This window comes from Balaenoptera physalus (assembly GCF_965194825.1).
Source record: "Balaenoptera physalus genome assembly, chromosome: 5".
Lineage (NCBI taxonomy): Eukaryota > Metazoa > Chordata > Mammalia > Artiodactyla > Balaenopteridae > Balaenoptera > Balaenoptera physalus.
In genome coordinates this window covers 42,858,475-42,872,549 of record NC_138884.1, presented here as the reverse complement: position 1 = coordinate 42,872,549, position 14,075 = coordinate 42,858,475, and the positions used below count along the sequence as shown (strand labels likewise).

General features: G+C 35.4%; 1 protein-coding gene across 5 annotated transcripts in view; it reads left to right on the top strand.

Moving 5' to 3' along the window:
- TLL1 (tolloid like 1) overlaps positions 1 to 14,075 on the top strand; it is a 253,162-nt gene that overhangs the window by 175,488 nt on the left and 63,599 nt on the right. For 3 of the 5 annotated variants that reach the window (XM_082463627.1, XM_082463626.1, XM_082463628.1), the window contains exons 10-12: positions 9,662 to 9,764; positions 12,308 to 12,424; positions 13,632 to 13,777. In XM_082463627.1, the coding sequence (XP_082319753.1) occupies positions 9,662 to 9,764; positions 12,308 to 12,424; positions 13,632 to 13,777 (366 nt within the window). Of the gene's footprint in view, positions 1 to 9,661; positions 9,765 to 12,307; positions 12,425 to 13,631; positions 13,991 to 14,075 lie in introns of all 5 variants that reach the window. The other 2 variants (XR_014264165.1, XR_014264166.1) reach the window with 1 other exon arrangement.

Below are 14,075 nucleotides of genomic sequence, written 5' to 3'. Positions count from 1 at the left end.
TCTGGACTTGATTAACTATTTCCTTTTCCATATTAGGGAAGTTTTCAACTCTAATCTCTTCAAATATTTTCTCAGTCCCTTTCTTTTCCTCTTCTTCTTCTTGAACCCCTATAATTCAAATGTTGGTGCGTTTAATGTTGTCCCAGAGGTCTCTGAGACTGTCCTCAGTTCTTTTCATTCTTTTTTCTTTATTCTGCTCTGCAGTAGTTACTTCCACTATTTTATCTTCCAGGTTACTTATCCATTCTTCTGCATCAGTTATCCTGCTATTGATCCCTTCTAGAGAATTTTTAATTTCATTTATTCTGTTGCTCATCACTCTTTGTTTGCTCTTTAGTTCTTCTAAGTCCTTGTTAAACGTCTCTTGTATTTTCTCCATGTTATTTCCAGGATTTTGGATCACCTTTACTATGATTATTCTGAATTATTTTTCAGGTAGACTGCCTATTTCCTCTTCATTTGTTAGGTCTGGTGGGTTTTTGCCTTGCTCCTTTATCTGCTGTGAGTTTCTCTGTCTTCTCATTTTGCTTAACTTACTGTGTTTGGGGTCTCCTTTTCGCAGGTTGTGGGTTCGTAGTTTGAGTTGTTTTTGGTGTCTGTCCCCAGTGGCTAAGGTTGGTTTAGTGGGTTGTGTAGGTTCCTGGTGGAGGGGACTAGTGCCTGTGTTCTGGTGGATGAGGCTGGATCTTGTCTTTCTGGTGGGCAGGTCCACATCTGGTGGTGTTTTTTGGGATGTCTGTGGCCTCATTTTGATTTTAGGCAGCCTCTGTGGTAATGGATGGGGTTTTGTTCCTGTCTTGCTTGTTGTTTGGCATAGGGTGTCCAGCACTTTAGCTTGCTGGTTTTTGGGTGGAGCTGTGACTTGGCGTTGGGAGATTTTTGCCATTTGATATTACATGGAGCTGGGAGATATCTTGTGGACCAGTGTCCTGAACTTGATTCTCCCACCTCAGTATCACAGCCCTGATGCCTGGCTGGAGCACCAAGAGCCTGTCCTCCATATGGCTCAGAATAAAAGGGAAGAAACAAAGGAAGAAAGAAAGAAGAATATAAAATAAAATAAAATTTAAAAAGTTATTAAAATAAAAAATAATTATTAAGAAAAAAATTTTTTATGTAATAAAAAAAAAATTGGACCGACAGAACCCTAGGACAAATGGTAAAAGCAAAGCTATACAGACAAAATCACAGACAGAATCATACACATATACACTCACAAAAAGAGATAAAGGGAAATATATATATATATATCTTTGCTCCCAACATCCACCTCCTCAATTTGGGATGATTCGTTGTCTATTCAGGTATTCCACAGATGCAAGGCACATCAAGTTGACTGTGGTGATTTAATCTGCTGCTCCTCAGGCTGCTGGGAGAGATTTACCTTTCTCTTTTTGGTTTGCACAGCTCGTGGGGTTCAGCTTTGGCTGTGGACCCTCCTCTGTGTGTAGGTCGCCTGTGGGCGTCTGTTCCCGCTCAGACAGGGCGGTGTTAATGGAGCAGCTGCTTCTGGTTTCTGGCTCACTCAGGCCGGGAGGAGGGAGGAGTACAGATGCGGGGCGAACCTGTGGCGACAAAGGCCAGCATGACGTTGCACCAGCCTCAGGCGCACCATGTGTTCTCTCAGGGAAGTTGTCCCTGGATCACGGGACCCTGGCAGTGGCGGGCTGCACAGGCTCCTGGCAGGGGAGGTGTGGAGAGTGACCTGTCCTTGCACACAGGCTTCTTGGTGTCGGCAGCAGCAGCCTTAACGTCTCATGCCCGTCTCTGGGGTCCGCGCTGATAGCCGCGGCTCACGCCCGTCTCTGGAGCTCCTTTAAGCAGGGCTCTTAATCCCCTCTCCTTGTGCACCAGGAAACAAAGAGGCAAGAAAAAGTCTCTTGCCTCTTCAGCAGCTCCAGACTTTTTCCCAGACTCACCCCTGGCTAGCTGTGGTGCACTAGCCCCCTTCAGGCTGTGTTCACACAGCCGACCCCAGTCCTCTCCCTGGGATCCGATCTCCGAAGCCTGAGCCTCAGCTCCCAGGACCCACCCACCCTGGCGGGTGAGCCTACAAAGCTCTTGGACTGGTGACTGCTGGTCGGCACTGATCCTCTGTGTGGGAATCTCTCCGCCTTGCCCTCCACACCCTTGTTGCTGCGCTCTCCTCCTTGGCTCCGAAGCTTCCCCCCTCTGCCACCCATGGTCTCCGCCCATGAAGGGGCTTCGTAGTGTGTGGAAACCTTTCCTCCTTCACAGCTCCCTCCCACTGGTGCAGGTCCCGTCCATATTCTTTTGTCTCTGTTTTTCTTTTTTCTTTTGCCCTACCCAGGTACGAGGGGAGTTTCTTGCCTTTTGGGAAGTCTGAGGTCTTCTGCCAGCATTCAGTGGGTGTTCTGTAGGAGTTGTTCCAAATGTAGATGTATTTCTGATGTATTTGTGGGGAGGAAGTTGATCTCCACGTCTTACTCTTCTGCCATCTTGAAGCTCTCTCCCCCAAGGCAAATTTGAAAATAATTAACAAAAGGGAGTGAATTGCACTGTAAGATAGTAAAAAAACATTATGAAGTTTCAGTAATTCAAATTCTGTGGTATTGTAAAATAGGCTTCTGGATTAATCTAAAAAAGTCAGAATTATGCCTCAGGGAAGAGAAGACGTCACATATTCATTTATAGAGATGAAGTCTCAAATAAATTGGGAAAAGATTTTTTTAATAAGTAATAATGAAATCATTTTAAAATATTTTTGAAAACATTAAACTTTTATTTTATAAATTTATTTATTTATTTATGGCTGCATTGGGTCTTTGTTGCTGCATGCAGGCTTTCTCTAGTTCTTCGTTGTGGTGCCTGGGGTTCTCATTGCAGCAGCTTCTCTTCTTGCAGAGCATAGGCTCTAGGTGTGTGGGTTTCAGTAGCTGCAACATGCGGGCTTAGTGGCTCTGGCTTGTGGGCTCTACTGCACAGGCTCAGTAGTTGTGGCACATGGGCTTAGTTGCTCCGCAGCCTGTGGGACGTCCCGGACCAGGGCTTGAACCCATGTGCTCTGCATCGGCAGGTGGATTCTTAACCATTGCACCACCAGGGAGATCCCTAAAGTTTTATTTTATATTGCATATTTTTTCTAAAGGAAGCATAAATGATTTGTTTTTTATTTTGAAAAAGATGTCAGGTACATAAATTGAAAAAAAGAAACTGTAATAAAATAATTTTTCAGAGCTATTTACATAAACTAAATCTCTTTTATAAAAATGCAAATATACATATTAAAATCAAAATGAAGAATATTATAGCACAAATGGATAAGACAACATTGATGTTATACATATATGAAGAGCTGTTATAAATTAATAAATAAAGATTTACACCATATTAGAAAATGACTGAAGAAGCAGAGTATTTATTGAAGTATCAGGGTAAATAGATATTTAATCAATGTATGAAATTGTTTACTCTCATTTTTTATCAAAGTAATGTTACAACAATGTGCTGTACTTCATTCATTAAATTGGCAAAGAAGGAATAGAATGATAATATCAAATGATGGTGAGAGTACCCAGCTCCTGGAAATAAATATTGAGATAACATTTCTGAAGAACTCTGCTAATCTGTATCACATTTTGAAAAACACTTTATCTTAGAAATTTATCCTACAGCAATTGTCTGTTTATATGCAAAGATAGCTATTTAGAAAAATGAAAAATTGAAAACAAAATAAAATTTGAAAGTCGAAAAAAAACACTGATTGATTTTTTTTAAGTACTAAATATTCTATTTTACAAAAATATACATAATGGCCAATGCAAAAGTGAAATGTTTATTTGATAATTTACTTAACAAATTATTTTTATTAAGAAGGAATAAAACATGGTATAAATGAGAAGACTGTCACTAAATTTCTCTCTCTGAAGATAATCACATGAGTTATTATTTTAAAATATCATGGCACCCTTATTACAAACTATTTTTTTTAAAAGACTGTATTTCCTGGAACTAGAGACTATGTTTTCAAATTATTGGTAAGTTTAATAAGCAGGTTAAAAATCATAGGCATGAAAAGATCTAATTTTTAAATTACATATGTTAGAGACAAGATTATAGAAGAATATAAGCATTGTGTTGGTATATACCAACACAATGCTTATTTCTCCCTGGTAGGTTTACAAATAGGTTTTGATTTCTTCTTCCTTTCCTTTTCTACAATAAACTTATATTACTTTATCCAGGAAAAAATATTTTTTAAATAAGAGTGTTGTTGCGCAATAATGTGAATGTACTTAATGCCACAGAACTGTATACTTAAAATGGTTAAAATGTTAAATTTTATGTTTATTTTACCACAGTTAAAAATAATAAGATTGAACATAATAATAATAATAATAAGATTGTCAGTGTACATGTATGTCTTCCTAGGACTGAGCTTCCTAAGGTAAAGGCAGTCCTGTTCAATCCCAGGCCGTCCTTGACATTGCACACAAAATGCTGGGAACAGCCCAGAATGTGCCTCTGGGAATGTAGCTGTACTGAGCTGACAGAATCACATAATATCGATTTTTTCATTCCTTAGAATTGATTGACCTTTCTACAAGGGCATATTGCTTATGTCTTGACTAGAGTTAATATTTTTTCTTTTCCTATATAGCCCATTTAAAAACTATCATTTGACTTCTTTCATTTTGCAAAACTTTCTTTTTACAAAATCTAATGATTTACACATATGGGGTCAATTTACAATATAATATTTATATTGCCAAAGGCCACTTCTTAAATTTAGCAATTGCTATGTAGAAAAATCTTTGATTTTATTAAAATAAATGCATCTGCTTGTTTGTGAAAGAAATCTTTGCCATCAAGAATCTTACAAACATATAACAAGGACAAGGCCTAGTAATATAATAGGCAAACTGAAAAATAGCTGAAGAAAGCAAGACACAACTTGTCATGGATTTGCAGAGATAAGAGAGCTCAGATCTTGTTGGGAGATCCAGACATGACTGAAGAGAGGGCAGTATTTATTTCAAACTTTGAGAGATATGAAGAATTTCTAGAAATAGGGAAGGGGAAAGTAGGATCCCAGGTAGAATTATGTATACCTTGAATAAAGGAATACTAAAATTGGGGTACTTTGTCAGGACGCAATAGCAAGAGTCAGGGATGAGTGGGATGAAGATTCTTCATTTGAGATAGTGAAAGTGAGGCAGCAAAGGTAGGTTATCACCTAGAATCTTTGATGCCCAGGCTTAGAAATTTATAATGATGGATGTAAAGCCACCAATACCATGATGGGAACCCAACTTTACTGGGTTTAAAATGATCATAGAGTGTAGGATGAATTGGAGAAGAGTTCAATTAAAAACCAAAACACATCTTGTGAAGCTCTTACATTAATTCAGAGAAGCATGGAGAGCACTGATAGTGAAATAGAAGGAGGAGAATATTTTCAGGGGCATTGCAGAGTATCTATAGAAATTGGCAACTGATTAGATATAGGGATGGAGTAAGGATTAAGGAAAGGCAGGTATAAAAAATGTTCCTGTGAATAGTTGGTGATGACAAATCAAAATTTCAAAATCCAGATATTATCATATATATTCAAGCAGAAAAATTATTTTCATAGCCTAATCCAGCTCCTGGTTTTCACCTGCCATATAATGAATCCCTGATGGAATTATGATCTGAGTCATACAACTAGTCTGTTGTAAGGCAGGGGCTTAAACCAAGGCCCCAAGTTCTCCTGCCCATTCTTCTTTAGAATTTAAATTAAGAATCCCTTATTTTAACATGTTGATTTTCCTGGGAAACTTTAATGTTTTTATGTCTCCAAGCAGTGTTGGATTAAGTAAATTGGATTAATATTTTTATTTATTTCATAACTGTTTAGGATTTATATTGTAAGGGATGCTCAAATATGTACCATGAAAATAATAATACATGAGAATCTTAACAATGTATTTAGATTACCTTAGTGTTTTTCTACACATTATCCAATTAAATCTTTCTGATTTAATTCTGCTGAGATCAGCCTGATATGATGATCTCCATTTTATAGCAAGAACATTCATTCAAACTCAGAAAGTTTAAGTAAACTAGCAAACTAAGAAGCTAGAACTTGAACCTACACTTTTTGACCCACAGTCACAAACAACTCCTAGTTGTGATAATAAATGCAAATTTTCCCTTTAGTATGATATAGTTCAGCACTGAACAAAACCTTAATTATCAGTTATTCTAGGATTTGGCAAATCTTTCTGGAGAGGATATACAGTAAATATTTTTGGCTCTGCCAGATATACAGTTTGTTCAAATACCCAATGCTACCATTGTATTGCAAAAGCAGTCATAGACAATATGTAAAAGAATGTGTATAACAAAACTTTCTTTACAAAAACTGGCTATAGGCTGGATTTGGCCCATGGGGTATAGTTTACTGGTCCCTGATTTTGCCCCTAGTCTTATTTCTGAGAAGAAAACTGTTGTCTGCCTAGAGAGTTTATCAGACTTGTCCAAGCTACTTCTGGATGGAGCCCTGAAATCTATTTTATTTTACTGCTTTTAATTCTAATATCTCTTTCTAAAGAACTATTTAATAATATCAGTCTAATTGACAAGATTTCTATCTTCCCCATCCCCAGCACTATAAGGTATAAATATATTCTAATTGGTCTTTTTATGGTATTCATGGAATTAGTTTAGGTAGTCAATAATATCTTAATCATGCTAACAAAAGTTCACTGGTTATATCTTTCTCTGGAGACTTCCAGACATCCAGTCCCTTGACGGTTGATCTGCCTTTCTTCAAGATTGTTCACTCTGTAAGATTGTAAAACAAAGTCTTTAATAAGCAAACTCCATAGCAATTGAATCCATTTAATTTGCAGAATAGCAACTAAGACGCCAAACAGATGACAGGAAATCTTAGAATTGTTCCTTGTATCTCCCTCAATCCCATGTTCCAGAGGAACTATGATTAATTTTAAATTGAGAAATGGTAAACTGATACTTAACATAAGAAATAAAACATCTATATAATTGTGCTAGGTAGTTTTTATTTCATCATTCTTTGAAAAAAAGATGCAACGTATTTATATAAAATAGCATAATATAATATAAAACAATCAAATATTTTTCAAGTGCTTTTGATTTGTAATTCAAGTATGGATTCTGCTAGCAACCTTAGTCAAAGGCCAACATTTTACTTCTACATCAGAGCCCTAAGATTTGATTTTAGAAAACCTATCTTTATTACATTTTCTGCTTCTAAAGGACGCTATGTTTTACATTAAAGTAGGCCAGTTTTGTTCCTTCACAGTGCTTGGAGTTTAAAATAGAAGATTAAAAACAAGATAGGAAACTTTTCTGTTTAGAGTTACCCCCTTCCAACTGTGTGTGTATGTGTGTGTGTGTGTGTGTGTGTGTGCGCACGTATGTTGTATGTGTGTGTGTTCCGGACTTCAAATATTAACTATTTGTTAGCAATCCAACCACATCGTTTCAATTTTGAATAAATTTTGATGACACGCATCCCTCCAATTTAGCTGATTTTTTCCTCATCGAGGAGGAAGTTGAAACTCTTTGCATACCATTATACAACTCTCCTTTATATCCCAGAGGGAAGCCACAAATGAGCCTTGAGGTCTACTGTTTGTGTCTGTATTCTAGTTTTGCCGTCTCTGCTATAACAAATAAGTTCTCATATGATCATACAGAGTTGAAACCCTGGTGGTTGCTATAGGGAGAATACAAATGGAGAATGAAACTTAATATCAGACAGTGGTAGTATTCCCCATTTGTAGCAGCCTTAAAGTAAATATAAGGAGGGAAACCAGAAATTATTTCCCAATTATGTCCTAAGAATAACCTAATGTTGAATTGGTATTCAGCGATGGAAGAGCAAGCATATTGGTAACTTCAGGAAAATAGTTTAGAAACTATGCATTTTGATAATCAAATATGGAGGGTTATTGAAAAAGAAGGGGAAAAAAAGGATTAGTCCTTTGTCCTTTGATATTTTGGAAATTCTTGTAAAACATTTTTTAGAATATTTAGAATGATAAAATCAGATGAAGGAAAAAAAAAAACAAAGGAAAAAGAAAAGAACTATAAATAAGGTAGAAAGAAATAAATGAAGTTTTATTAAACCGAAGCAAATTATGCCACGCCTACTGCATTACAGTTAAACAACATCTTGTCTCTATTTTCACATCCTTGATAGATTTCATCCTTTTGTAATCAAGAAAGTACATGTTTAAAGAAACTGGTAAATGTTGAATTTAATGGTGAAATGTTAACACCATTATAAGGTACAACTGACTTTCATTATAGTTAGATAAATTCTTAGTTTCCATCTCTGTGAAATGGTTATTTATATGGGCAATTAAAACGAACTTTGGCATACAATTTCATCAATGATCATCACGGTGCTGAGATATAAGATGCCATGAGAAATATTTATTGTTATGCTGTATCTTCATCCTAGGAAGAAGTAAGCGAGTTGAGTGAGGATTGATTTGCCATAATTAGTACTTACCTTTCTGTTAAATACTATGCTCAAGAAAGGGGAGAAGTATATATTTTCTAACACAAAAAAGGTAGTACTTTTAGGGAATATGGATTCAAAATTGATTATACTTTTTCTTTTCTTTTTTTTCATTCCTCGAGAGTCTTCCTACATTCGAATTTTTATATTGACACAAAAGGATTCTGTAAATACTGTTACAACCTACAGTTTTATATTAGAAGTATGTCAAATATTCATAATTTGTTGCTTTTGGCCAAAGTCCATTTCAATTTCTAGATTAAAGAACAGGTTCATTGTACACCTTAAGCATCTTAGATGTTTTAAGCAGAATAGAGTTAGAATGAGTTTTTGAATATACAAAAGTATTTTCCAAGTGAATTTTACCTCAGCAGATACGTGCATTTTTATGTTAGTTTGGCTCTACTTTTTGGTGTAATCAACTAAAAAAAAAGTTAATTATATGAAAAGTAAAGTCTTTTTATAAAGCAGTAAGAAAACTGTCTTTTCTAAAGTTGCTCTTGAATTATCTTAAAAAGCAACATCATTTCAAAACAAAGTACAGAATAAAGGGTCATGTACAAGATCTTCTAACTTAAAAGGTCTTCGAATACATATTCTTGGATCTGGAGAAACATAGTGACATCTGTCTCTGATTATAGTTACATGGACAAATTTTAATTCTAGAGCTGTATTTAAAACATTTCAACATACACAATGATATTATGTTCCTGGAATATGGCACATGGTGGTTATTTTTAACGTAATTATAGATGTCTGAAATAAATTATTAAAAAGAAGACACTCATAGTAAAATCAGAAGTTCTCATGGTTTAAGTCATGTTTATCTAAGAAAATTCAAAATAAACTATTTGAATAAAGATTTCTGTTTGTTTCACAATTGTTCAAATTAACTTTACAGAAACTTTGGTTTAATTGCTGAAATGTTTAGTTTCTTTATTGACATTGTGCTTCTAAATTGTTAGACATTAAAGTGAATGAGAAAATGGGTGTTTTTTTGAGTTGTTTATTTAAAAAATATTAGAGGGATACTGATACAGGGAAAAAAAATGTGCTATGAATCTCTTTTCACAGTAGTCCTGGGTTCCTAGCCATGTGAAGTTACAATCATTTTTAATCTGTGTATTCTTTTGTTACATTTTGCAGATTGTCTTAAACTTTACTACGATGGACCTATACAAAAGTAGTTTGTGCTGGTATGATTACATTGAAGTAAGAGATGGGTACTGGAGGAAATCACCTCTCCTTGGTAAGAAATTTTTTTTGCCTCTTATGTGGCTATGCATGTAGTCTGTCTTGTTTAGAGACAATTCTTTCAAGAGTTATCTTAGAGTTTAAAATGTATGAAACCAACATTTTAATTTTTCTTATACTTTTTTCAGTCACAGCAAAAATACTCACAGACAGATAGATAAATAGACAATTAATTGATTTAAACCAGCTTCAATTATGAGGTGGTATTTGGACCTGAACATAATGATTTAGAATAGCTTATAGTGAATAATCATCACATATTCTGTATTTTTAATTTTAAAGTCATAGTTTTAATGAGTAAACCAGATAAATTGTGTATTTGTGTATGTATGTTGTTTTGCTTTGTTTGCTAAGGCAGTAGAGCGTGAGCTGTTAGGTACACATTTGGTTGCTGGCTTCCTGTGCCAAGGATATTGGTTCTTACTGTAGACATCACAGTTTTGCTACTCAGGTTTTTGTGGCTGAGAAGGTGCATCTGTAGTTTGTGTATAAATTGTAGCTCAGACTTGATGCTCACGAAAGTGTGCTACCAACATTTAACCACAGACGACATCACTAACTTACATGAGGCGCTTTCTGTTGCCCTCTGTTTTACTTAAAGGTGAGAGCTGCTGTGAGCATGTGAGCATCTACTCTACTGATTTTTTTTTTTTGAGATTGTAACTTTTCCTTCTATTTTTAGAAGTAGCTTTACTCAGCTGTGTTTATGTGCCTACAGATCTTTTCTTCTTAATATCTAAAACCTGCTGAATGGACACTGTTGTATTAAAAGTGACAGCAGCCTTAGTAAGTCCAAGAGATCTGTAGAAATGCTTAAAAATAAGGAAAAACTAAGATTTGAGCTAATTTGATAAATCAGGATGAGGAAAACATTGTCTTGAACATTTAGTTTCTTAGCCTAAATGAAGCAATTTGTAATATATTTATGTGTGTTCCAAAGAAAACATTTCATTAAACTCATATTGAAAAACCAATTCTAAAACTGAAATATTGAGAACACTTTTTAGAGCACCATCACCATTACACACTGCAGGGTATAATGGCCTAACAGACTGGCTTAGTCTGACTACAATATTCATGTGGAAAGCTTTCCCCACTATTTCCTCTGAGACCTTGTTCCTCAGAGTGCAGCTGTCACACTGGAAGCATCAGAATCACTTAGAAGGTTAGAAGTGTGGAAATGCAGGTCCCACTCCATAACTTCTGAACCAGAGACTGCATTTTGACAGACTCCCTGGCAATTCATATGCACATTACAGCTTTTTCTCTTTTAGTCAGGTTACTTTCTTCCAGTTTCCTTTTTTAAAGAATTGAAGTATAGTTGATTTACAGTGTTGTGTTAGTTTCAGGTGTACAGCAAAGTGGTTCAGATATAGATATAGATATAGGTATAGATATATAGATATAGATTCTTTTTTCAGATTATATTCCATTACAGGTTATTACAAGGTTTTGAATATGGTTTCCTGTGCTTTACAGTAAATCCTTTTTGTTTATCTATTTTATACATAGTAGTTTGTATCTGTTAATCTCATACTCCTAATTATCCCTCTCCCCCTCTCTTTCCCACACATTACAGTTTAAGAGACATTGCTCTCTTTTACATGTCCCTAATTTACTTTGCCATTTAGGGAGACATTTTTTCACCTGCCATCTGTTAGTATGAATTTGTTTTAAGTTGACTGACATTTTTCATATACTAAAACTCTGTATGACATTATTACCAAGGGCACACAAAAATGGATGACAATATATTATTCTTTGTGGAATTATTTCGTGTGCATTGTCATATTTAACTTTCTGTCATCATATAAAATCTTAGAGCACAGTATCAGATATACAGTAAGCAACGAATATTTGTGGAAGGTTGAAGGAGGGAAGAAGGAATGACAGGCAATAATGTATTTGCTCAGTATTATACTTGCCTGTGGATAAACAATCAGAAAAAAATTAGAACTCATTATCAAGTCTTCTGATACTGTTTGCCATTCTGCCTACTACACTACATACTACAGCTTTATAGATGAGATGATGGAATGTATGTAGTAACATAAGATCCTTGGGCAGCCTGTGGGTTTCCCTGACAAGTCGCCATTGAACATGGCTAAACAAAGAACTATACTTTGAGCTGTCACTTCCCTACTAATGACCAAACTGAAATTTTGAAGCAGTTTTTCAGCATCACCTGTACTTTTATCTGTTTTCCATAGAATAATATTCCCCACCTTGATATATCATGTGTCATTTTACAAATAGGACATGTTTTGAGCTAGCTGTTTCTTAATTCTATAGATAATGATACTGACATCAGTCATTTAATCTGAGAGTGATATGTTCCAATATTCTATAAATAAATATGAAGAGATTTATTTATCCACCTTTATTAAGTAAATATTAAGGAATAGTTATGGCTCTAGTTCCTAGGGGTAGATATAGGAACCAAATCAGGTTTTATGCATGCAATTTGTAGCTAGTATGAAAAGCAATTAGAATATAAAGTCATATTTAGGAGTCTCTTTATTCTTTTATTTCTTTTAGGTAGATTCTGTGGGGACAAATTGCCTGAAGTTCTTACCTCTACAGACAGCAGAATGTGGATTGAGTTTCGTAGCAGCAGTAATTGGGTGGGAAAGGGCTTTGCAGCGATCTATGAAGGCAAGTCACACTGAGTTTAGAGATGGCTTCTTCTTAGACCTCTAAGCAGAAATATCCTTTCTCTCAATTTCATTAGAATGATATTGTAACTGTATTTTAATTACAAAATTTTCTAAACCTGTATTATAATGTTCATTATGATGATTTTAATAAAAATACTCGGTAAATTTGAATTGCAAAAACAACATGCTTTCTGGTACCAGTAACGTGGTAACATGTAAATGTACTCATCTGGGATGTGTGGGGGGAAAAAACCTCATTAGAGATGTGTGGAAAACAACAGCAACAACAAACGGCAAAAGAGTTCTTAAACTTCGGTTTAAGAAAAACTTTTGTTTTTTCATGACAACATTAAAATGTTGTGAAGAAATTACCACTTCTCTTTGTGCTGAGTTTGTGTGTATTTGATACCTGTACTGCGGAAATGCCTTGATAAAGGAAACTGCACAGAAAGTAATTGCGCACAGTTCTGGAGCTTGCTTTGTCTAAATGAGAGAGTCAGTATTCAAGAAGAATTTACTAGAGGCTTTGTTCTATATGTATCTAAAACAGTAAACTGGCATTGTGCTTCCTGGCTTTAAAAACCTTCTTGCCAGATCATGGGTAGAGAAGACCCTTCTTGCTCCTGCCTCTGCCAGCGCAGAAGTTTAGGATATTTAGAAGACAGAAGATTTCTGCTTCTCTTAGACTTTTAAGAGAATGGAAGCATTTGTTTTAGAGATTAACTGTGTGGTTGTGAAGAGTATGATTTGGATGGAGCCATAGATGTTGAGCACGAGGGCCGCTCACAGCCAGAGGCCCAGGGAGTTTTGTGGAGCTTCTCTCCTGATCAGCTCTTCCACTGAGGTAAAAGACCTAAAGAAGCAGTTCAGAGAATCAAAGAGGAAACTCACATAGAATAAATTACAAAATCTCAAAAGGTTTTTAAAGTTTTTTTTTTAAATGCTTGTTTTTGTAAAAATGTGAATTAACAGTGATTAAAAAAATCATATATTCCTCTGCTGACTGTTATCTAATATTTATAGTTAAGTGGCTAGATTTTTATTTTTTAACCAACTAAATATTTACAACCAGCCAACCTTGATTTTTATAACCTGGTTTTTATATACTCAGCTCAAGGCACCAAACTAAAATGTTATCTTAGAAGAAAACGAAAATGAAATAGCATGTCTAGGTTTATTTATTTGTTTATTTTTGCTTTCCTCAGCTATCTGTGGAGGTGAGATACGTAAAAATGAAGGACAGATTCAGTCTCCTAATTATCCCGATGACTACAGGCCGATGAAAGAATGTGTATGGAAAATAGCAGTGTCAGAAGACTGCTATGTCGGGCTGACCTTTCAGGCCTTTGAGGTAAAGTCCTTCAGGCAGCCTTTGTGGGGCACATCCTCCATAAATGACAGTGCATTTAATGGGATCCTCATTAAAAAAGCAAAGAACTAGAGAATCAGCTTTTTCATCAACAAAGAAGCAAAGGATTGCCTATAAAATGCAACATCAAGAGCGAAAGAGGTTTTTTTTTTTTCCTTCTTTCCTCTTACTGCAGACATTTTCAAGAAGATTAAAGTGAGTTTACATTATCTGTGCTTTTTGAATTAGAATGTTTGAAGTACTGTCAATAGTTTCTTTTGACAAATGCCCAGGCTTGTTT